This window comes from Rhinolophus sinicus, chromosome 2, assembly GCF_057876585.1.
Source record: "Rhinolophus sinicus isolate RSI-liver-muscle chromosome 2, RSI-T2T, whole genome shotgun sequence".
Taxonomy (NCBI): domain Eukaryota; kingdom Metazoa; phylum Chordata; class Mammalia; order Chiroptera; family Rhinolophidae; genus Rhinolophus; species Rhinolophus sinicus.
The window spans coordinates 2,678,232-2,702,392 of NC_142502.1; the positions used below are offsets into that span (position 1 = coordinate 2,678,232).

At 48.7% G+C, this 24,161-nt stretch overlaps 1 protein-coding gene across 3 annotated transcripts in view; it reads left to right on the forward strand.

Moving 5' to 3' along the window:
* Positions 1–8,194: 8,194 nt before the first annotated feature.
* The window catches only part of PDE10A (phosphodiesterase 10A), a 475,244-nt gene continuing 459,277 nt past the window's right edge, over positions 8,195–24,161 (forward strand). For 2 of the 3 annotated variants that reach the window (XM_074333806.2, XM_074333807.2), the window contains exon 1: positions 8,195–8,795. Coding sequence is in view for 1 of the 3 variants with exons in the window: in XM_074333805.2 (XP_074189906.1) it covers positions 9,995–10,103 (109 nt within the window). In the remaining 2 variants the exon portion in view is untranslated. Of the gene's footprint in view, positions 8,796–9,765; positions 10,104–24,161 lie in introns of those variants that run through there. The other variant, XM_074333805.2, reaches the window with a different exon arrangement.

The following is a 24,161-nucleotide window of genomic DNA, read 5'->3' on the forward strand; positions in this document are numbered from 1 at the left end:
GAAGAATCACAATGTTTTTGGACCAGAAAGAATCTTACAGGTGAATGAGATCAACCCTTTCAGTTTTTAAAGATGGAAGATCAGATATGGAAAGGTGAAATACCACTTCTAGAGTTAAACAGTGTGTTGACCATGGTAGGGATGAAAATGATGGGAAAAAAGTGCAGGTTTCCTAAATTCCAGTTAAATGTTTTTGCCCTCACTATCCCGGAAGGGAGATGTTTCAAAGACTGTGGCCATATAGAGACAAAAGATAGATAGATAGATGGATGGATGGATGGATGGATGGATGGATGGATGGATAGATAGATAGATAGATAGATAGATAGATAGATAGGTAATGAGATGACAGATTTGCCATTATGTCTATAAATGACACATGCATTTGATTCTTAAACAAAACTACTGGATAGCAGGGCAAATATTGTTTTTATCCCCATTTTACAGAGGAGGAAACAGAGTTTTAGTAACAAATGACCTTCCCCAATTCACAGAGCAAGAGTATGACAGAACTGAGAACAAAAACCACACGTGATTCCAATGGGTTTCTTTCCAGTAGATTTATTACATAACATGGAGGGATATATTAGGTTCAAAATTTGTGTGGCAAGTTAGTAAGCAAGAGGTAAAAAGCACACGTTTATATATCCTGTTAATTTCATCACATCCCAAGTTGCCTGAGGACAAAGCAGCCCTAGACCCCAGCCATTCTAATTTAGTGAAACAAGTTACTTCCTTAAAACAGAATAAATAGTTTTTCATTAACGCAGACCTGTGTACACTTGGGAAATTTTGTTTACTTTTCTTTACAATAGAAAATGATTGGTGACTTGTAAACTGGCACAAACCCTTTAAAGAAGAATGTGCCAACATCTAACAAAACTATGTTCATATTCACCTGGTGGCTTCGCAATGCTTCTAGGGATTTACCCTGAAGTTACACCTCTGATTATGAAAATGTAAATGCATGAAGTAACACCTCGCAGCATTATCTGTAACTGCAAAGTTTTGGAAATTACCTAGACGTCCCAGCAGCGGAAATGGGCTGGACAAGCTGTGGTACATACGCACGGTGGGGGGTGAGCAGCTATTGGAAATGAGGACGATCCCGAGTGGTTTTCAGTGTTAGGAAGCAAAGAACAGCAAATTGCAGAAGAGCAAATGTGCTATACGTTTCACGGAGGAAAAAAGCAGAAAATGAAAAAAACGAACACATCTGCTCACCTTTGCAAAAGGAATCGGAGTTAAGAAACCAGAAGACAATGAAGTTGGCTTCCTACAGGGTCTGGAGGAAAGAGGGAGTGGAGGAAGACAGAGAGCGTGAACTTCTCCCTGCAGGTTTTAAGTATACTTTCACTTTCAGAAGCAGGTTAAAAAAATACATATTCAAAAAAACAAAAATAAATCAGTAAGAATGGAAAGGGGTATAAACCCTAAACCTGAGAGGAAACGGAAGCAAACAAATCTGGTCATCTTTCAAAGAAGTGACAATGGAAGGGGAGTGAATGAGAAAGAAGAAATCCAAATGACTTGTGAACGCAGTATTTGACCACAGAGCCTGCGGATTTGGTGAGAGGTGTTGGAGGAGACTGGCAAACGACCTTGACCTCTTTCAGAAGTTTGTTTGTCACTGTAGTTCAGGCAAAGCAATTAGGGAACTTTCAGACGCATTGCAGGGTGGAGCAAGTGAGTAGACATGGTGATGTTTTTGGGAGCTGGGGACGTCACTGTGATGAAAGGGACATCCATAGAGGCCCTGGGGACAGTCAAGAAAGACTCCTGACTCTCCACATGTGAAGGTACGCATGTGAGCACATGCATGCGTGTCTAGGTATGTACGTGCATGCTCACTTATTGCCTAGACCTGTCTGCTGTAAGGGCCAAGAAGAAGACACCCCAGAGCAGTGGCGGTCCTGCTACCTGGGTCTTGGTATCTATTCCCACTACAAGGACCCTCGTTCTGGGAGAAATGGCTGATTCCAGGCTGGGGCCAGGTAGATACAAGATGGGCCAGAAACATCTTGCTGTGCTGAAAGTAAGGAAGAGTTCGGAAAATGATGGGGACACAGGAACCAGCCTATAGGGGTTCTCACTGGCCCTTTAATGGAATGAATATGGGCAAAATAATTACATATAGGAGTGAATTGTAAACCATTAAAAATAGGAATTTATGAGTCGTTAATAAAATTCAATACTCATATATTACTAATAAATAGACACATAAATTAGGGAAGGGAGGGCTCCTGAGTGACTGTGGATGGAGAGCTGACTCGAGAGCCGTCCAGCAGGAGGGGACCAGGCCAGATCCCCGGTGGGAGCCCCTTCTGGGTAGATTGCCGTGAGGGCAGAATATCCACCCAATCTTTAAGGGTCTCTTTGCAGACGGCTTATTAGTTGCAAGTGAAACACAAAGAGTTCTTATTATACAGCAGAGAAATCGGACAGACCCAGCTCAGGACCCGGAGCAGCAGGGAGGACCAGGTGGCCCTCCGAGCCTCCAGGTGTGAAATGCTGAACAACACCCCCCACTCCCCATAGCATTCCAGCTGACAACTTGAAAACTGAACCTAATCACCAGGAAAAGTCAAACACCCCCACCAAGGAATGGTTTACTGAAAACAGGGGAAAGGGACATCTCTATTCTTCCAAAATGTCTGTGTCAGTCACCAAAGCAAGTCTCTGGAAATGCTCCAGAAAGAAAGAGTCTAAGAAATAGGGCCATTCAATGCAACCCCTGCTCTGGAGGGTGTGGGGACAAGTGTGCTGAGGGACACTGGCTCCATGGACAAAATTGGAACATGGGCAGAGATTAGAGAAAAGCACCGGGTCAGTGTGTTAATCTAGAGATGGCGACAACAGTGCTGTGTGTACAGAAGAAAATATCCTAATTCTAGGAAATTCACACTGAAGTGTTTGGGGGTAAAGGGCCAGGAGGCATAGAACTCCTCATAAGTGATTTGAAAAATAGCACACGAGTGACAAAGCCAATGAGGCGAAAGGTTAACGGGACACGAATCTGGGTTACTGGTACATGGGAGGTCTTCCAGTTGTTTTTATTCGTGCAACTTTTCTGTAAATTTGAAATTACTTCCAAGTGACATCTTAAAAAAATGTGAGTGATGAAGTCTAAACAGATGCAATATTTAAGACAACTAAGCTATCTTACTTATGGAAGAAGAGGAACAGATAAGATGTAATTAATCTTTCTGATTTTGTTTGAGCAACTTAAAAATCTGAGCGTAATGCACAATATAATGTCTTTCCTCTTAGAAAACAGTTTGAAGGCCCCACGGCTGCCTGTGTTACACCATTTGCCCTCAATTGCCTCATTTACAACATGGAATTTGGGGCCCTGAGATCATGGAATGTTCCTTCCAGCTCTACTCATCCGTGGTTAGATGCCGAATCTTTATTTTCAGATTTAATCCATTCACAACATTAACTTAGCTACTCTCGGACTTTCCATCTTTCCAACTCCATTTGAAAATAAATTCCCACAACATACAAATTCTTCTCAGCACAGAAATGACTGAGCCCAGTGGGTCAAGGCCCAGCCTCTGGCTGAGTGGGGCAGGGGGTGGGGGTGGGGGTGGGTGAGGGGCATGGGGGCGCATTGTGCTGGGAAGGTGCTTTCTCTGGGTCTGCTTGTTTCCCCCACCTGTTCTCAGAAGCAGTCAGAATTAGCACCCGTTATCTGAAGATCTCACTTCTTGGAAAGAGAAGAACCTGGAAACACTCTTCAAGAAAAGGGAAAATGAAAAGGTCTCTGACCATGGGAAGCAGCTGTTGCACGAAGGCTGGGCCCGCGCAGGTGTCAGGAGAAGTCCTGAAGCGCCCCCGGGCCTTTTGTTCTCACAGAGCTCTTCAGAGTTTCCAGAGATCATTGGAAGCAGGAGCACGGGGCCAGGACGCAGGGAAGGCCCGCTGCTTCTCACTGGAGTCCTAACTGTGGAGTCAGCCATTACCCTCCCATAGCCCGGAGGAGCAGGCCTCTAAGCCCGTACAATGCTCTGTCATTCGATGTGTTCCTTACCCGACATGGGACCCGGAGGTCCCAATACAAGGATAGAGAACCCCAGCCCCCACAAACACTTGGCCCTACTGGAAATGGACACGTGGCCCTGGCTTATACATCAGTCTCTTGTGAGTCTTCATCTAAGCTCCCCCCACCCTGAGGCGCTCAGGTTGGGTCCGTAACATGGAGTTTCCAGGTGTGCAAGGTGGGTGGCAGCCCCCGGCTGTGACGATCGCCCCGCCTGAGTGCAGCCAGCCCGTGCCTGCTGGGTGTCCATCACTCTGTAATCCTCAGCGAACTTTGATTTATCTTCAGATCCTACTAGGAGCAACCCCTCATGCATTCTGGAGCTATTCCCATCTCCCTCACCTCCCACATCCTGTCACACAGCATGCTCGCCTCCTACCCTACAACAGCCTGTCTCAGCGGCTCCCCACCTCTGCTCTCACCTCCCCTGATCTGCTCACCAGCCTTCTGTTAGAACACGCAGAACACCATTCATCTTCTGAAAACCCTTCAAGGTCTTTCATCATCTGTTCGCCCTCCGGCCTGACACTGGAGCACCCAGGTCCCAAGCTTCCACTCTCTCTGGCCTGTGGGCCACGTACCCAGCCTCCTGCCTGCCTGCTCGAGCCGGCCTGGTGTGTGCTGCCCAGACGTCTTCTCAGCCCACCTCTCCTCTTCAGGTTGTTCCCCCACCGCCTGCAGCACAGCACGGAGCCTAGGGCCTCTTCTGAGGCCTGCGTCCCCTAACCCCCACCACAGGCTCTGGATCACGAAGCCATGTGGGGAGTCCCCAGGACTCCAGACTTTGGAGCCCCAGAACTCAGTGATTGCTGAATGAATGAAATGTGTGACTCATAGATTGGACATTGGAAAGTTCCAGGAAATAGAAGGGACATGAACACCCTGAACAGGACTGAAGAAAGGAGCGTGGCACTCTGAGGACACAGGGCAGCTGCGGCCCCTTCAAGGCGGCCATGCGGGAGCCTGGGCCCCCACGGCAGGCTTAGGGCTTGAGCAGGAAAGGAAAGGGCAACAAGCAGGGAGGAGAAGAAGGGGGGCACAAGGAAGTGATTGAAGGGGAGAGCGTGTGTTGGGGTGGGGGTGACAAATGCACTGCATTCCCCAGGAGTCACCCAGAACCCTAAGGGGATCTCGGGGCAGGGGCTCACATACTCCCATATAGTATTTTATTTGGGGGGCCACGGTGGCAGAGGAAAGTCCCACACCAGACTCCAAGCTCACCTTCTCTTTGCGAACAAACAAATCAAGTGTCTCCGGGATGTGTGGTGAGGCGAGGGGCTCCTGAAGCCGAGTCTAGTTTCCCAACAAAGGCCAACACGCTTGTCATCACGCAGCCAGCATTTTAGTGGGACATAGAGTAAACAAGACAAATATGCCAACCCCAAGTAAACCAAAGAGGAAGACAAAGCAGGGGCAGGGGTAGGAAGTATGTGGAGCTTCTCCAACCAGGCCACCAAGTCAAGACAAGAGGAGGGAGAGAAGGGAGCTGTGATGAGCAGAAGAGTCTACAGAGGGCTCAGCAGGCGCGAAGCTCTGAGTGGCCTTGGGAAAGGACGGTGAGGCTGGGGACAGCCGAGCGGGAAGAGGGACAAAGCCCGAGAGGCCACAGGGCTGGTCAGTGAGGACTCTGGCTTTTCCCCGGGCGTTGGAAAGCCTCTGGAGGAGAGACTTGGTCTGGCATTTGCACTGGACTGCCCTGGCTGCCCTGGGGAGGACGGAGTGAAGGGGGCCTGGGCAGAGCCACAGCCCAGCGGGAGGGCTGGTGACAGGGACTGGTAGCCTGGACATATTTAAAGGCAGAGGCGACAGAATTTGCCGACAGATGGACTGTGGGGATGAAAAAAGGAGGAGTCATCATTTCTCCAAAGTTTTTGGCCCAAGGGTAGCAGAGAGGATGGGATATTCATTCACTGAGGTGGGAAAACCTGTGGGAAGGGCAGGCTTGGGGTGAGGGTGAGTCAGAAGCCAGTTACAGTCATGGTAAGCTCCTGGTGCTGGGCAGGTGCTGGGCAGGCATGAGATTCCAGCGTGTAGGGGAGAGGTCTGAGCTAAATACAAACATTAAATACAAACACAAACAAAAGTCTCCAGTAACCACGGAAGGCTTGAAACCAGGAGGCTGAGCGAGACCACCGAGGGGCAGGTGGTGAGAGAAGAGCAGGGGTCGTGGGCTCTGTCCTGGGACTGTAGCTCCACGAAGCTGGGGAGATGTGGCGTGGCCCAGAGGGCATGGCCAGAGGTAGGGCAAATACCTGGGCAGATGGTGGTCGAAAGCCAAGCAAACGGCATGTGTATAGGAAGAGGGAGCCCTGAACTGTGCCCCAGGCAGATGGCGCGTCAAGGAGATGAGGACTCAGAGTTGCCGTGTGGTGTGAGTGGGCGGTGACGGTGGCCTGGGTGAGTGGGGTGTGGGTGAGCCGCCGAGACAGGCTCATTGGAGTGGGCTCAAGAGCCAGCGGGACAGGACAGTAAGCAGAGACAGGGTCTAGGGGCTGCTGTGTGCTGTCTGTTGTAAAGGGAGGGGGGAGGCTGGGACTGGGAGGGCGGAGCAGATGGGGTCACGAATGGTTTTATTTTTCCTTTGTCCACCAGGGAGATGGCAGTGTGTGTGTGTGTGTGTGTTGGGAAGGACCCAGTAGATGAGTTTCATATGAAGGCAACTGTGAAGCCATTTCCTTTACTAGCAGAGGAGCTGAGCTCCAGCACCCAAGTGGAAGGGTGGCCTTTTATGGGGCAGGAGTGGGGACCAAGGCCAGGGGAGTGGGCAGCTTCTTACAGCCTGCTCTACAGGCTGGGCCAAAGCCAGCTCTGAAGGGCTCAGTGCAGTTTGCCACCAAGCTCCTGGGCGTGTGCAGTAACCCAGACCCAGCAAAGGCTTTCTCTGTGTCACCCCTGCCACATTTGTGCCCTGCCTACCAAGGACGCCTTGATGTGCATTTAGTAAGCTCCTGAGGTGTATGGAGCGCCTCAGAACTCCATACTTTGGGGTCCTGGGCCAGAAGCCCGGTCAGTGCCCAGCTGGGGGGTCTAGCGCTACTCAGGGTCCCGCGTGGGCCTTGCCATCCGGACACTCCCCGCAGCAGTGCGCCGGGGATTAGCGCCCACGCATTCCTGTCGACTGGGCTCGGGTGGGGAACCGCCCAGTGGGGAGCCCGCCCAATGGGGAACCCGCCCTGCGGTCCCCCGAAATCCCCGCACTGCACCCTCTCCCAGGCACCGCTGCACCCCTGGGGGCTCGGGAGCTGAAGGTGCGTGGGCTCGGGCAGCCAGCTGTGCAGAGGGAGGCGACACTCTGGGCTCCAGCCACTGCCCCGCGCGCCACGTGGCCGCCCCCTCTCTGTTGCTACGATCCAGGCGGCAGACGGGCTCTGGTCCAGTCCGGGTCTGGCTCTCCGTGGTGTGGGGACTGAGCGCAGCTCGAGTCTCGCTCGGTTTTGCGTTCTGGCATTTCAGGGGCTGAAAAGACCCTGGGGGTGGAGGGGCAGGAGAGGGCAGGCCCCTGTTCCCCTAAGGGTTGTCGTTTAGGGTCCTGCCACGCTCACGAAGGTGAGGGTGCGTGTCTCCGCGTGGGAGGAGCGCCTCCCACCCCTCCGCGCGGGAGACATCCCTGAGGACCTGGTGGTCCCCGCGCGCGGGCATCAATCCATTCACAGCGACTCGGGAGCCCAGCGGCAGCCCTAAGACTCCAACTGAATCTATGAATGGGAAGAGGGAAGCGAAGCAGCGTCTGTCCACTCCCTGCTTCCCCGCCCCCTCCCCACCTCCCTCCCGGCGGCGCGAGGGCGACTCCAAGTGACGGGGGCAGGGGCGGGGGCCCTGCGGGGGTGTGAGCTGGGGGTGAAAGTCTGGCTGGAGACAGCACTATTTATATACTCGGGAGCTCCAGGACAAAGAGGGCAGATCGGACCCCTCCTCCCCCCGCAACCCCGCGTCAGCGCCTCCCCAGCCCCCTCCCCGTGCCTTTGATTTCATTACCCCCCCCCCCCCGTGGGCCGGCTGGCAGGTGCGGGGGTGGGAGCCGTCTCCGCGGGAGCAGCCTTGCCAAAGGTCCGGCTGCTGACGTCGGAGCGCCAGCTCCTGTCAGTGAGCGGCAGCGGCAGCCCGGGGACTGTCTGGCAACGAGGCTACGGACGTCATCGCCTCCTGTTGGACGCGGGGGGTGTCCGGGCAGCAGTGCCGGCTTAAAGGAAAACTCTCCAAGTTCCAAGCAGCCAGGGAGAGCCGTGCCTGAGAGCACATGCACCCGGTGCCCAGTGCGCGCGGGCACATATCCTGGCACACGCGCGCGCACTGGGCACACACACGCGCGCACATTCGCACTCATGATCTATAGCTGTGCGGGTCCAAAGTTGCGGCTGCAGGGAGGACGAGCTGAAATGGACTGGAATTCATGAGCTCCCAGAGCGCTCAGCGCGGCTTTCCTTGAGACCCCCAGATGGAAAGGAGGGAAAGAGGGATGCCACACACCGTTTAGAGTTGTCTCCCCCTTCTCCGAGAAGATCGGTGCGAAACCCAGAGTGCCCGCTGTCTTTGGAATATGCCTGCTGCTGAGGCGAGCAGACGCGAGCATCCTAGGAGAGGTCCCGAACTCGGGCCACCGGCCTCGTCGGCAACTTGTTTTGCGCAGTTCCGGATGGAGCCCTGGACCCGCCGCGCTCGCGGCGGGTTGGCCTTTCCCCCACGCTTCTCGCTTTTTAAATGTATGAACTTGAGTGAAGCGGAGAGCAGCTGTGCGTGTCAGCACACTTTGGCGGTAAGTTGATAGTTCTTTTTACCTATTATTTAACCCTTGAAAGTCCAGCAAAACTTAATTTCAACCTTTATCCTACTTAAAAAAAACACAGCCATCGTTTCCCTCCGTCCGTTTTGGCGATAAGAAAATGTGTGTGTGTGTGTGTGTGTGTGGTTTGGGGGCACGGCAGTTTTGGAGGAGGGGTAAATGAGTGGAAGTGGAAAGATGAAACCTGAGTTTATAAAGCAAGAAAACGCAAAGGGTGGAGGAGGTGAGAGAGGCTGCGGCCACCCCAGCGCCGAGTGACTGCCTCCCGCCTACTGCCTGCGCCGAGTTCTCCAGCTCCGGGTTCCCTGCGCAGGCGGCCCTCCAGCTGCAAACCGCAGCCGCGGTGACGCCAGACGGGCAGGTGCCTCTGGAGGCGGCCAAAAGAAGGGCCGGTGTGCCCTGCACCTTCCTCACTCCTAGCTCATCTTCCCTCCTAGTCCTGAATGGGGACAAGGTCTCCCCTCCCGCCTCCCCCCACCCCCTTTGCTGCCGCTCTGCTCTGTTCCTCCCACCGCCGCCTCCCTGGCCCCCTTTGCAGAAGCTCCAATGATGTCATAGGGGAGGAGGGTCCGGTGTCCCTAGCACCTGAAGGCATCACTACCTTGCATCCTGCAGCATTTTATTTCTCCATTCTATCAAATTTCCTCTGCAATCCACTGAACACCCCCCACAAACACCACAAACACTGCCCCCCCCGCAAGATATTACTTCTCCGTAAACAGAGAACCCAGGGGTCCAAATATATAGCACCCCCACCCACCCCTCCCAAATTAGAAAGAAATCAGCTGAGCGGCCCACCGAGCCTCTCCTGTCTGGTGTTTGCTCTCTCCTTCCCTCTCAGCTGACACCCTTCGAGAGGAAAGAGAAAGAGGAAGGAGGAAGGAGAGAGAGGGAGAGCGAGCGAGAGCAGGCAAACCCCCTAGACGGAGGGCTGCGCTGACGAACTCACTGTAGGATCCCTGCGCCCTCCGGCCCTGCCTCCTCCTGCCTCTCCTAAGTGCCTTCCCCTCCAAGCAGCAACCCCCTTCCATTCATTCCCTCCCTGTTCTCTCCTCCCCACCCCTTTCCTCTGTCTCCCTCTCCCTTCCACCTAACCCCACCTTCACTCTCCTCTCCGAGGGGGGAGGGTTGGGGTGGGGAAAAGAAACCCCAAGCCCCAGCCCTGGGCAGAGATGTCGAAGAAACGCAAAGCCCTGGAGGGTGGAGGAGGTGGAGGACAGTCCCCGCTCCCAGAGGAGGAACCCGCTGCCTGGTCTGGGGGCCGCGGCCGCGAGGAGCCAGGTAGGGGGAGGGGTGGAGCTGGAGGAGAGGACCGGGCAGGGGAGCATTGGGAGTTGAGAGCTGCTCTGCAGGAATGCTCCAGCCCACCTCCGTCACAGCTCCCTATGTTAAGGCAACTTGGGTAGACTTTTTTCCCCCACAAATGGGATTTTACATGTGTCTTCAGGAAATTGGGGGTGGGGTGGGAAGGAGCTGATTAGGCTGATGCTGGAGACCCAGAATTGGGTGCATTGGAAGTGCTATGGGGAGAAAGACAGGGTGGGGTGGGGTGGGGTGGGAGAGGAGGCAGGAAGAGGCCAAGAAGTGGGCGTCCAGCCTGCTGACCAGTGCCCGTCCTCTGCCTGCCTTGTTGTCGTGTGCACTGGGGTGACAAACCACCCTGTGGGTACATAGCCTGGACTGACGTCTGTGTGCAGGACACCTGTGTCTGGAGGGTGGGGTGCTGGAGCTGTCCCCCTAGTGTTCTGGCTGGCTGGCGAGGGACTGCAGGGAGGGATGCTGCCTTCCCCCAGGCTTCTCCAGCCCAGGGACGTGCAGGGTTGCGTCATGTTGAATCCTTCCCTTTGCATCCTCCTGAAGTTGGAGGTGAGGCTCAAAGCAGATTTGGAGATGTGCTGTGACTGCAAGGAGGGATGTGGTAAAAGTAGGTGGGTCCTCCTTTGCCTAGAAAATGCCAACGACAAAGTGAAGGTGGAAAAGCTCCTGTGGAAACAAAAGCCATGCTTGGGTATCTGATTTCCACAGAAAAGAAGCCCAAGCAGACACCTTTGATTTTGCTGAAAGCATTTTTGGATTTGGTGAAAAGTAGGCCCAAATGAACCAGTCCAGCCTTTTCTGGGCTGTAGTTCAAATACAAAGGAAAAATGAGCCAGAGGCCACTGTTTTGTTGTTGGTTAAGCTGTGGAAGAGGAGGTGAAGGGACCAGTGGGGCGGCGACCTGAGCCCCGGCAGGCAGAGTGGTTTTGCGTGAGGGCTGTCCTTTCTGGTCTCGGTGGGTGGCAGGTGCAGGTCCCAGCAGGGCACCAGGGCACATGGGCATGTGGCTCCAACATGGAGGCCATGGCCCTTCTCTATTGACGTCATAAGAAACATGAAGTCCTTCCTGCACATTCAACATGAATCCCTGGGTCCACTCAGAGCCTTCTGCTTGGCTCGTGTGCCTTTTAAAGTGAAGGCTCGGTTTTGGCCATTGTTGGACAGTGCATTTCGGATTTTTCAGACATCAGAGCACAGATGCTTGCTTACCTCAGAAGAGGCTGTATCTTAGTGACTGCCCATGCTTTGGCTGTCTTTGCTCAGTTATGATCTTAGGGCACAAGTCAGTGCATTTCTTAAATGAATCTTACTGGGAAAATGGCATTTGGTAAGAAATTCAAGTATTGCAAATGAGTTTATCCGAATGGTCAGATAATTGCATATGACCATGAGTGTCTGACAAATTCGTCAGCTCTATGCTCAGTGTTGGGCTTTGACCTGAGGGTCACTCACAAGGTACATACCATGTCCTTTTGGTTACACATCTGGTGACATCTATGGGAACTGACATCGTCATGGTAAATAACCACCTGCATACACTTATGCCCTTTTAATAATTAATGAATGCATGGCTGCCATTTATAAAAATTGTGTTTTAACAAACATTTCTAATCTTTTTTGTGGAAATGTATGGTATGAGAACTTCAAAAGCTATGCTATGGAGGACTTGTCCTAACAGTAGCTAAGAATTCCCACACGCCCTAGTGTGATAGGATCCACCTGAGAATTTTTTGCAAGTCAGAATAGGCAACAGTCAGTACCTACATCCATATTACTCTGAGATGATCATAGTTTTGAAATGATTTCTTGTGCAAATTGGTTTTGTTTCAGAGCTTGAAAATGTCTAATGATTTTACTGTATCCTTTGTATTTGGCAAATAAAAATGCTATTTGATAATTGCCTGTGAATATGTAACTGTAGAAACCATTAAGTGTGGGAACGCTCAACCATAGGATTGTGGCTGTATTTCTTTGGGAAATGGTGGCCATGGCCCATTTCTGAAGTGGTGGAAACACAGCGCTGTGTATATGGTGGAATCCTGGCTGTGCACACTTTGACAACAGGAGATGCTGAGGGACAGGTGGTGGCATGTGCTCGGAAACGTAAGAGGGACTGCACCCCCGCCCCCACCCTCCACCTCGATACTGTTGTTTTTCCTTTGGGTCTCTCAACCAAACTTGACAATACACGTTGAAGAAGAGAGGAATGTATTTCCATCAGTCTTGCTGCTGACTTCCAATATCAGAAAGGGCTTCTTTTATGTTCCAACAACTTGGAAAACCGATGTGTTTATTAATTGCAACCGTTGAAAGTACATTGTAGCGTGTATTCAATTAAGGCAATTGGAAATTAAGCTTCAGTGATAGTCATTGATTTTAAGACAGTCTGTCAGCAGGTTGGCTTGATCTAAAGTTTTAAATAGCTGCAGGCTGCCTGGAGAGAGTGTGGTGGAAACTTTGAACATAAGAACAATAACCCACAGTCCTGCCCTCACCCACAGCCAGTCTATGGCAAGGTGCACTGATTTCCCAGTCACAGCTGGGAGGTGCTCCCTTCCGGTTCCAGGTGGATATTTCCTGGTTATTGGGCTGTGATGACTCCTGTCTCATTAAGAGTTTCTCTTCGGGACATTCCTTGTGGGGATGGAGGTAAAGTCTTACATGGGTCGTTGTGAGCACACACACATGGCTTAGGGTTTCTCCCTGACCATGAGGGCTCTATCTTACTTTGTCTAGCTGGGCAAAGAGGAAAACGCAGTGGGCCATCCTAGCTTTGGCGGAACATTTCTTTGGATGCCCTTTGATGTTATTTGACGTGTGTGTGTGTGTGTGTGTGTGTGTGTGTGTGTGTGTGTATAAAATCGTAGTCAGAGTGTGGTCGTCTCGTGGGCCCCAGCTGGCTCTGTGTCCTACACATAGTCAGACTGTACTGATGGAAGATATTTGCATAACGTGTTAAACTTAGGAGATTTTGTCTTCACAACTTAGAGAAATTTGGTGTGCAAATGGACACTGCCAGACGCAGTCTTGGTTTTGCTTTGCTTCTCCTTTTCTTCATTGCTTTGAACTTTGATATGCGTGTGTTAGACTGTAGAGCTGGCTGTGAAGATGATGGACATGGCACAGAATGTACGGAAAGAGTCTTTGATGAAAACACTAAATAATTATAGTTTTTGATCTTATCCCGTAAGAAGATTCTTCTGTTTTGTCATTCTCTTCACATTCTCTTCATATACATCCCTTTTCAAGGAATTATTTACTTAGAAATTTTGGTTTAATCACAAGATACTTCATTCGTTACTCTACACATTGTAACATTAAACTCTGTTTTCCCACAGTTACACTCTAGTTAGAAACCTATGCTCTCGGGCCCCATAGGTTCTCAGAAATCCATCTCTATCCTCCCTCTGTCCCTCCCCTAATTGTCCTATATTGTTTTGTCTTCTAGTTTTAACTCTCATTTCTTTTAAGATGATTTTTGCATGTAAAGCAATGTCAATTTCTTATTATTACATTCAATTAATCTCATGAGTATTTTAAAACTAAATTGTTTCTATTTTTGATGAAATTAGTTATGATCCCTTCTAGCCTGGTTTCCTGCCGCTATCGGGTTTAAAGTCAGGTAAAGGGGGCCTCTGAGCTGAGGGGACCTGGGGCGGGGAGTTTGAACAGGGACCCATGACCTACTCATAGTTCACATTCCTCAAATTTCTTGAGCCGCAGTGAAATCGTCTAAGGCAGCTATTCCTTTGTCTGATGAGTTGATGACCGAAGAAAGCGTGGTTTCCCATGACTGTGACCTCTTTGACACCACAGTGGCATTTGGGTTTTGTGGCTTCCTTGTATTATTAAGAGGTCATTGGCTCTGGGGGCATCTGGGACTTGGAGGCAGAGGAAGCAGTATCAGCAGCATGCCTCTAAAACTAAAGGTGAGTACCCAGATTATTACGTGACCTACATCTGCGTGACCACCTGTAACCAGGTGGGGTAAAGAAACCTAACAGATTGATTTTCTAAAAAAGAATAATTGATCAGGTTTTTAAAGATGATTATGAAAAGGTATCTTAAAGGGTGATTTATAATCATTAATATAAAAGACTGAGCATGACCCCTGGAAGAAATTGATGTTAAAGAAAACAATCTCACCAGCACACGTTCCACAGAAGTTTGATGGTAAAGAGAATTATAGTTCAGATATGTTCTAGGTCTCAGGTCAGCTTCTCTGGCTCCCACCAGAAAGGCCATTGCCATGCAGTGAAGCTAGGATGGTGGAGGAGAGAGGAGACTCTAGGGCAACAGAAGTCTGAGAATGCAGAGTGGACTCGAGGGATCGGTCCTCACACTTGGACCAGAAATGAAGTTGCCTGTGTCTAAAGGACAAAGGCGCTCCATTGTCTGTTTCCTCATCTGTAACATGAGAAGGCTGAATTAATGGTCAATTTGACCTGGATGGTCAAATTTCTAAGACTTTGATAGTGATTGCATGAAGACACTGATAAACCATAACTAGACTCCAAACAAAATGGTAGCTCACAAAGAAAGCAGACGAAAGACAGTTCTTATTAACCTGAAAGGGTGGGGAGACACATTTTGAAAAGGCAAGGTGGCTGCAGGACGCTTTCTTTCTAGAACCCTCAGCAGCTCTGAGCATGGTGCGGGGTTAACTTCGGGCACCTTTTTTTTGATCTACAAGTTAGCAGCTGCTCCAACCCTCTCCCTGCTCCCCACAAACACATACCTTCCCTCTAGTGGATAAACAGGGTTGCAAATCAACAGAGGAGAGAGCTAGGTACAAGGCTTCCTCTTAGCGCTTCCGTGGCAGGACTAAATCATGCAAATGGAACCTTTGCTTCTCAGATAAGCAGAAATTGTCTCCACCTTGTTAGCGAGAGGAGTGTTTTTAGTAAAAGAACTGCTCAACTGTGACCTGGAATTCTTGTTAAGAGCTCTTTGACTTTCTCTTTTCTTCCTTGATGAATACAAGAAAGCAATCACAATCATCAATATCATCATATTACATACGTGTATATATATATATGCATATACACATATATGTTACTGTATACACACATACACACACAGTAAAAATAGTCAAATATCACAAGACGATATATAGGAAAGACATATAATATGTTCTCCTTTAACCCCGCTCACCTTTCCCAAAGGTCACCAATGTCACAAGGTTCTTATGTCCCCAAGCAGAAATATTCTCTCCACATACAGGGTTTCATATATAATGTTACTTTTTTATACCAGCACCAGCATCCTGTATACACTTTCTCCGTGTACCTTTCTATTCACTTACCTACTCGTATATCTTGGAGACTTATCAGCATATGGAGAATTGCTTTATTTTTATTGTCTGTATACTATCCCATGGTACAATGTAACGTGATTGATTTAATGCCTATTGAATGCTGCTTAAGTTACTCGTGTTTTGTGTTGATAAACAATACTGTAATAAGCAACTGCAAGTGTTTTTGAACACACATATAAATTTATATGTTGGTAGATTCCTAGAGATAGGAGTCAAGTCAAAGAGGTGACAACTTAAACCCCACCAAAGTCTTATTTGCACACACCTGCCCCAATTTCCTTATGCAATTGGAGCTGCTATCAGTATGGACACCACACTTTGGGGACCCCAAATTGGAGTTTTGGGCAAACATAAGCATGCTCCTCCCAACAGTGGGATGGATGGTGGACATTGAGGCAGTGGTAGGTGTAGCGCCGATGGATTTCAGGATATGGGACTTTTTCTTCTTCAGCTCTCAGCTGGAAGTAGCCGTGGAGAGCAGTGTTGGGTTCTGTCCTGTTATTATAAATAGGCAGAGGCTCGTGATTTTGCCGTGGGATACACAAATATGTAATAACAGAAACAGAATTCTGTTTTGTGCAAATGTGTATTATGTTACCATAGGAGACTAACACACTTTCTGGGGTGGGACACGCACGCTGCAATCGGTACAAGTATTGCTCATGAATTCTCACATAACTGCAATGGTAAGTCTGGATTTTGTGACTTCTATACGTTTTGTATACTTAGAGATCCTGAAATACTGTCATCAGAATATAAACTGACCAAGAGCGGGGGTGGGGGGAGTGTCTTAACTGGTGTGTTTACATCGGATTTCATCTAGAACTGATAACCGGAGTTTTTGTTCACTGCATTGTTCCCACTCCCAGAACAGTGCCTGGTATACAGTAGGCACGCAATAATTTCTTGTTGAATGAAATGATGAATGTTTCTGTAACTGAGGCAACTTGAAGTATTGAGAATTCTATTTACTAGTGACCATGAGAATTCCACTTGTAAATGGCTAGAGATAAACAAGAATATTTACACTGAGCGGTAGACATTTTTCATTCATAAAGAAAGCTGGCTCTGAGATTGGGCACACACAGGTGATTGAAGCACAGCATCACATATTTATAAAAATCGTTTCCCTGAGACTAAATTTGCCTGGTATGAATGTGTGAGAGAAAAGGAGAAACACATTCTCTTCTTCTCCCACTTAATTTATTTTTAAGTGTCACATCTACACAAATTTGCAGGATTTGGACAATGCATGCTGTTATACTCTTCACCTAAATTTACCAACTGTAACATTTTAATATGGAGTTTAACTCCATTTGTGATGTTGGACTGTGTCCAGTGTAAGAATTCTACCTCCCAGCTCCCTGCTCCGCCGCACCTCTGGGCAAGCTGGTAAGACAGCCCACATGGTCCTTCCCTCGGTGACAGTGGAAGCTCAATCCACAGAAGCCATGACCCCTACACAGGAACTGTCACCCAGCCCCACCTTGTAGCCAGAGCGATGCCCACATCCGCTGGCTCTCAAGCCATTTTCCGACACGCTTGGCCGTCTGCCGCGTATGTGAGCAGTAAGTTTTTCTTACCCTGTGTATGTGTATGTGGCATCATCAGTCTGGACATTTGAACCAAATCTGGGTAGGAGGTCCATCTCACGCTCAGGAGTGACGACTAGTGTTTGACTGCACTGTCTCCTCCTCCTCTTCTCTCTTTCACAGATATTGTTGTTTTTGGCTGAACCATGTGACAGTTATCTGTAGACATGATGCTCTAGATACTGCAGATTTATTTTCAAAGAGCAAGGCGTTCTCCTAGACGACCACAGTCCAATAGCCACCCTGAGAATATTTAATGCATAAAATCTTATCTAGTGTGAGCACATATTCAAATTTCCCCAATAATAGCCTGTTTTTCCCCCCTTAACCTAGGAGCCAATCAAGAATCACAGGTGACACTGAGTTGTCACATTTCTTTAATCTAGAAAAGTTCCGTGATGTTGACATTTTTACAGAGTCCAGGTCTGTTTTTGGATCCCGATTTCTCTCATTGGCGTGGAAGGTTCTCCAGAAGCCGGGTTCATTCCATATGCATTCTTGCGGTCATTAGAGTCATAAGTTATTACCTGTCCAGGTGTATGCACGAAGGAGAAGAAAGATGCTGTGTTTGTAAACTAACCCTCGCGATGCCCAGCCCGTCCTCACTTCTGTGGATGTTGCTGTGAAAATCTGTCCTCACCCAGCCTTGGAGGGTCGTCTTGGACTCACGAGGCTGCCCATCTGTTTGTGTGCCCAGGGGCCCCCTTAGTCACCACACAGGTCTTTAGAGTGCCACGAACTAATTGTCGGATGTTTCTTCAGAATGTTAGTTGTTTTTTTCCCCCCCAGACTTCAGGCTTTTGTTAATGTAATGCATTCCTTAGTCAACTTCAGCTAACTTCAATAGCCTTATCTTTCACTCACAAAACACATGTGGGACTCCTTAGAGACCTCAATTCCATGACGTTTTGGAATGCTCTCAAATTGTGGCTCACAGTCTATTTGTGAGTCATGAAATTTATTGTTTGTGAATCTCAACCATATTTCCAAAAGCTGACTGGAATGGGGGAGAAAAGGAGGGGGAGGGGAGGAGAGGAAGAGGGACAAGAGGGGAAGGGATGGCGAGGAGGAAGAGGAGAGAGCAGAGGCGGAGAGGAAAGGGGGAGCAAAAGCGTGTCCGGCTGAATCCAGCGGAATGGGCAGGTATTATCTAACGATGCGCGCGCGTGTGTGTGTGTGTGTGTGTGTGTGTGTGTGTGTGTGTGTGTTTCGTCCCCTTGTAAAATGTGCTTCTTATTGTGAGTTGAAAAAGTAATAAAATCCCTGGTCTAGACCATATTTTACAGATATCGCGGTGACAGTGGCTAGCCCACAAGGCCAGAATTGTTATGGCCTCTTGGTGAAAAATAACAGAAATAATTTCAATGAATTTATTTATTGAAATAAATTGTAGCGAATCTCTTTGGATTATGGTGAGTCTGGAAGAGGGCTCTGCCTTTGTAACTGAAAATGCAAACCCGTGAATATAATAGCACCTGCACGGTCCCCACCCGGTGGGTTTGTCCTATCGCAGCACCCCCCTCCCCCCACCCCCCACCCCTGTGGCACCATTTCTGGATGATTCCAGGAACATGCTCTGTCTCTCGTCTCCTAACGCTCCGTGCGAGCCCTGGCCCCTCAGCGAGGTGGGGAACACACTGGGGGCGTGAGCAAGTCATCGTTGCAGTGACTCTCCAAGGATGAGCACAGGGTGGGTGTTCCCGAAATAACTGTACGTTAATGACTGAGCGGCTGGAGCGCACCTCAGCAGTGATGCCAGCACAGGGTGGGGAGGGAGAGGGAAGGAGAACAGGAAGACAGACGCCAAGGCCCACATTGGGACCCCCGTCAGGGCACATCAGATGGCCAGTCGCAGAGCTGGGGCCAGCCTGAAGGAAGTAGTGCTGTCTGTCTGCGGTGGCAATCCCCACCAGTGACCGGGGTCCTTGTTACCCAGCGGCAGCTCCATCCAGCGAGTGGAACAGAATATGTTCCACCTTCCACGACAGAATGAAACGCACACTCTCCTTTCTAAAACCACTTTTATGCTCTTGGAAACGTTTCATGGCTAATTCACAGTCTTTATTGGAATGTGCTGTGGAGCAATTATCTTTGCTTTTTTATTTTTCCTTTGAGATTCTTTTTGGTTTCCTTGTTACAGAGTGTACCTTTTCTTCTCACCCCCTCACCACCTAGGAAGCCGGACTTTAGACTCTGTGATTTATGCTGTGATTGCTACTTTGTCAGCTATCACTTGCTATTTCATACTTTAAATGTTCAAAGTTACATGGGAGTCAACTCCATGGGTACGTACAGTTCTTTATTTTTCCCCTTCAAGTCTGACATCTGATTGTCTAGATTTGATAGGTAAAGAGGTGAAATAATGAAATAAATAAATAAAAACTGTGGCTGCCTACATGCCAATTTGTAAAAATTAATGCCAAATTATCTTTGGAAATGCCTGGTACAGCTGTGGTTCTCAGAACTGCTTCAACCCCTGGGTCTGATGATTTAAACTTTCCAGTTCTCTTTTTAAAAACTAGAGGTGGTAAATCATTACTTTTTGACTCCCTGTCCTCCCATCTTTAGGAAAATGTATGTATAGAACGTGGTTCTTAATTGGGGAGCCACCATTAGCAATTTGGATCTGTGTTCAGATCAAGAGAGAAAATAAGGACATGGAAAGGTCATAATCACACAGTTATAAATTTACTACGTGCAAAGCACCAGTGACTTGCCGTAGGTGGTGGACACCCTTTTCCTTCCCCTTTCCTCTCCTCCTCTGCTCTCTCCTCTTCCTCCTCTCTATCCCCTCCCCTCTTGTCCCTCTTCCTCTCCTCCCCGCCCCCTCATCTTCCCAGCCCTTAAAGAATTTTCAGTCTTTACAGGAAGATAAGAATGTGTTACATGATCCATTAAATGAGTGGCTTCCTGCAAGTCATCCAAAGGATTGTGGAGGTTTCTAGAAGGGAGCGATCCATTTCCCCAGGCTTGGTGGGGTTGAATCATGGATGGCCTTGACCTTCCAGCCTGACATGCTCCTTAGGCAGTGAGGAGCCTTCCACATTTACACACGTTGGATGTAACAACCAGAGTCCACTTCTGTGCAACTTTGTTTCTTTATTTAAAAGAGATGTCTTTATAGTAATCTCCCCCAGATGCAGCTCTAGCTCTGTTCTGATAATGTTTTCTTCCATGCATTGTCTTCATTGTTACAATTTAATTCATGTAGTCTTGGATAAAAAAATAAATGCAGTTGGTAAAAAGTCAAAAGATACGTAATGAAAAATAAGTCCTCTTTTGTGTTATTGTTAAAATAGCTTGTTTAAAATGTGTTTCATTTAAAATACTTCTTCATATAGTTATTTCCCATTTCCTCTAAGTTCATTCTTAGCTATATTTATCCCTTTTCTATTGCCCTTGTAGTAGAATAATTTTTTCCACTCATTTTTTCAGTTTCTTGCATATGGTGAATGCTGTGAATATTTTTATAAACTGATTTTTACACTTGAAACAATCTTAAATTTACAGAAAAGTTTTAAGTACAGTAGAAATAGCTTTCCCCCGAACCATTACCCAGATATCTTAGTGCGCGCTTTGTACAAACTAGGACATTCTCTTACATGAACACAGTACAACCACCCAAATCAGAAACGGTCATGGATGCATTGCTAATGGATGCCATCTAATCAATCCTAAGGCTCCTTTCCTGTTTTGCCAGTTGTTCTAATAACTTCCAAAGAGCAAACGGGTCCCGGGCAGGACCACACATGGCATTTGCGTCTTTGGTCTCCTCCAGTCTGGAGCAGTTCCTTGGTCTTTCACGGACTTTCATGACTTTGGTGTTTGTAAAGATTATGAGCAAGTAATTTCATAAAATGTCTCTTAGTTTGAGTTTTTTCTGATATGTTCTCATGGTTAGATCCAGGATATCACAGAAATGATGCTGCCCTTCTTACGGAATCTTAACAGGTGGTCCACGAATTGAATTTGTCCTGTTACTGAGGATGTCCTCTTGGACCACATGGCCACTGGATTAAGGGAGGGTCCCCAATTACCGACCCCAACGTAACATTATAAAGTTACAACGTAACATAGAGTTCCATTCTTCCCCCTGGAAGCAGTAAGGAATTCGTGGGAGGATACTTTGACACCGGGTGAATATTCTGTTCCTCTTCAAACTTTCTTGTATTCATTTGTTGCTTTCCATGTGTCTGGACTCTTGGTTTCCTATTTTATTCAGTGGGTAATAATACATTACCCCTATTGATTTTTAAGCTCAGATTGTCCCTGACTTAGCCAGTGAGAGTCCCTTCAAGGCAGTTTCTGTGCATTTTGACATGTGTATCTCTATCTTAACCTTGACCTTTTTCTCTATCTCTGTATCTGTCTATGCAGAGAGACAGACACACATGTGTAAACACATTTATGTCTCTATTTTTCCATATGTATCTCCATTCAACATCAGAAATTCACACCAACACCTTCGTTCCAATGCAATATCACAGGCTTCATTCTAGTGTTCTCCTTTTTCATATTTGTAGCTCTCTTCTCCGATACGAGCAACCTGGTTTCATGTACATCTACACGTTATTTGATCAGTTCTTCTGTGTATAGACAATCTCCTGTAACTGCTGCCACCCTCCTCTGTGTGTTCACTGCCCTCGCCTTTTCCGGCTCCGACACCCAGGTCTGGGCCACCGCAACGCCTCTGCATTTGGCCTTGGTGCAGCTGCTCGTTGGGTCTCGCCCCCCCAATGGCTTTGTTCAGGAAAGACAGGGGAAGAGGAAGAAGAGGCGCTTGTGGGACAAAGGGAATTGACTCGTCCAGCTTACTGACTTCTGCCATTTACATTTGTTCTTCAGATTATTTTGTCAAGTGCCTCAGGCAGTCGTTATAGATAATGATAATTTACTTCCTTATTCCAAATGTTATACCTCCTTCCTCCCCATTTGAATGTACTGCCTAATACTTGCAGAATGTCATTAAACAGTAACGAGAGGAAGACTTATGGGAGGCCTCTCGTGTTTCCCCACTTCCCATAGTGCTGGCTTCTGAGTAGAGGCAGGTAAATTGCACCAGGGTGATCGTTCTTAAACGAAAACCTGATCACACCATACCCCTCATCAAACCTCTAGATGGATTCCCATTGGTTGTCACCTCGACGCATGGCCTGTGAGGGCTGCGTGCTCCAAGCTCTGACCTCCTCCAGCCCTGCCTTGGTCTTTCTAACTCTATGGTGTGGCCGACACCTGGCTGGTTGGCTCCTGGTCTTCCTTCCTTCTCACCTTGATGACCTGCTGTGACACAGTGGCTGTGAATCCAGAGTTAAATGCACAGCGCCTGGCCCCAAGTCCAGCCAGGTGAGGTGCCTACAGGGCTGTTGCTGAGAGAGGTCTGCAGAGGGCATGGCGACACCTCCAAAGAGAGGCTTTAACGTGGCATAGGTGGTCCAGCAGGCAACACCTGGACTGGGTGAGGAAGTATAGCAGGACTTACCACGTCTGAAAAATGGGGATGGGGCATCTAGGCAGAGAGCCGAACTCGGAGGCAGGAGAGCGTGACTTTGCTGTCACCTGCCAGCAACAGATGTGCTGTGTCCCTGCCACACGTCAGCAGCATGGCTTTGGCCAGTCAGTCACCTCCCTTCTCTGAGCCCCTTTGCTTTACTGGCAAAACCATCTGTCTACATTCATGCTGTATACTTTCAATAAGTTTCAGCACATTCCCCGGATAGACTTTGTCGTCTCACTTTAGATAAGGACATTTTCACACAAAGATGTCAACGCACTCGTGAGAGGTCACTCGTGAGAGGTGACACAGCAAGTGGGTGCAGAGCTGGGGTTTGAACCAGCCACCACCTGGCTCATAGCCACACTGTGCAATGGAAGGTATTAGGTAATGGGGCAACTTATTTACAGCCAGAGACCTGAGCTACCCTGAGTTAGCACTAAGAATGTTTCTGCTCTTTCCTGTGTGTGTGTGTGTGTGTGTGTGTGTGTGAGAGAGAGAGAGAGAGAGAGAGAGAGAGAGAGGAAAATAACACAAATATCGATTACTTATTTGAAAAGTTTCATTTCAAAGGGTGGAAAGGTTGGTTGCATTCTTGCCAACACCTGAAAAATTTCCATCCCTGTCCATCACTGTATTTCTAAGATCAGGTAGTTAGAATATAGTTACAACTTAGGGAGGGGTGTGTGTGTATTTCTCTTATTTCCATCCATCCAGAATGGCGCACAATAATTTTCATGGGGAGGACAGTGGATAAAGGGCTCATTATATTTTTATGGCAAAACACTGTCATTTTTCTTATATCTTCACAAAATCACTAGAGATGGAGAGAAGAGCCAGGACCTTTGAAATGCGCTCTCTCCTTTCCTCCCCACCCCTGTCATGACTCCTTTGCCTCCTCCCATCCCCACTCCACCAGAGAAAAGCGCTTCTTGAGTGCCAATATGGAAACCATTGGGTGGAAATGGGGTGCTGAGCATTTTTGGGGAATGGCTTCACCTTGGCTCCCAGCACCCTGAGCACATTGCAGACTTTCATTCTGCTATGTATGTATGGAGCTTGCCAAGAACAGCCTGGCACAGAGGTGTTAAGCCTGAAACTCTGTGCCTGGTTCAGAAGTAAACCCTAACCCGTCACCTCTCTGCACATCACCGACCTGGCTGTTGGTTCTCTTGACCACGCTGTCAGAGAAAGTGCCTCTGGCATTGGGGGAGTTGGGTGGGGCGGGGTCACAGCTGAGTCATCAGGGCGCAGAAAGGGAGTTTACCAGACCAATGGGATTCAGATTTGGCCGAAGGGGGTGGGCTCCACACAGGAAAGATGGCGCCCGCCTGCCCTCAGCACGGCTGTGTGCGGAGCCCACACAGGGAAACTGGTGACTGTCTTCCAGCCCTCGCCGGAAGCCACACACCTCAGTCTGCCCCTCCCCGCCTGTATGCCTCTGACACCACCTGAGTCACCGTCCCTCTGCTGGAGCCCAAGGTGAGTGCCTGTGAGTGAGATTCTGTGCACAGGTGTTTAAGAGGATGCCTGGGTTTCCCGCCGCCTTCCATCCCACTTGGATTGTCAGAATCCCCACTGTTTTTTAGTCAGATGTTGTGGGGGCTCCTCTTCCCGGCACC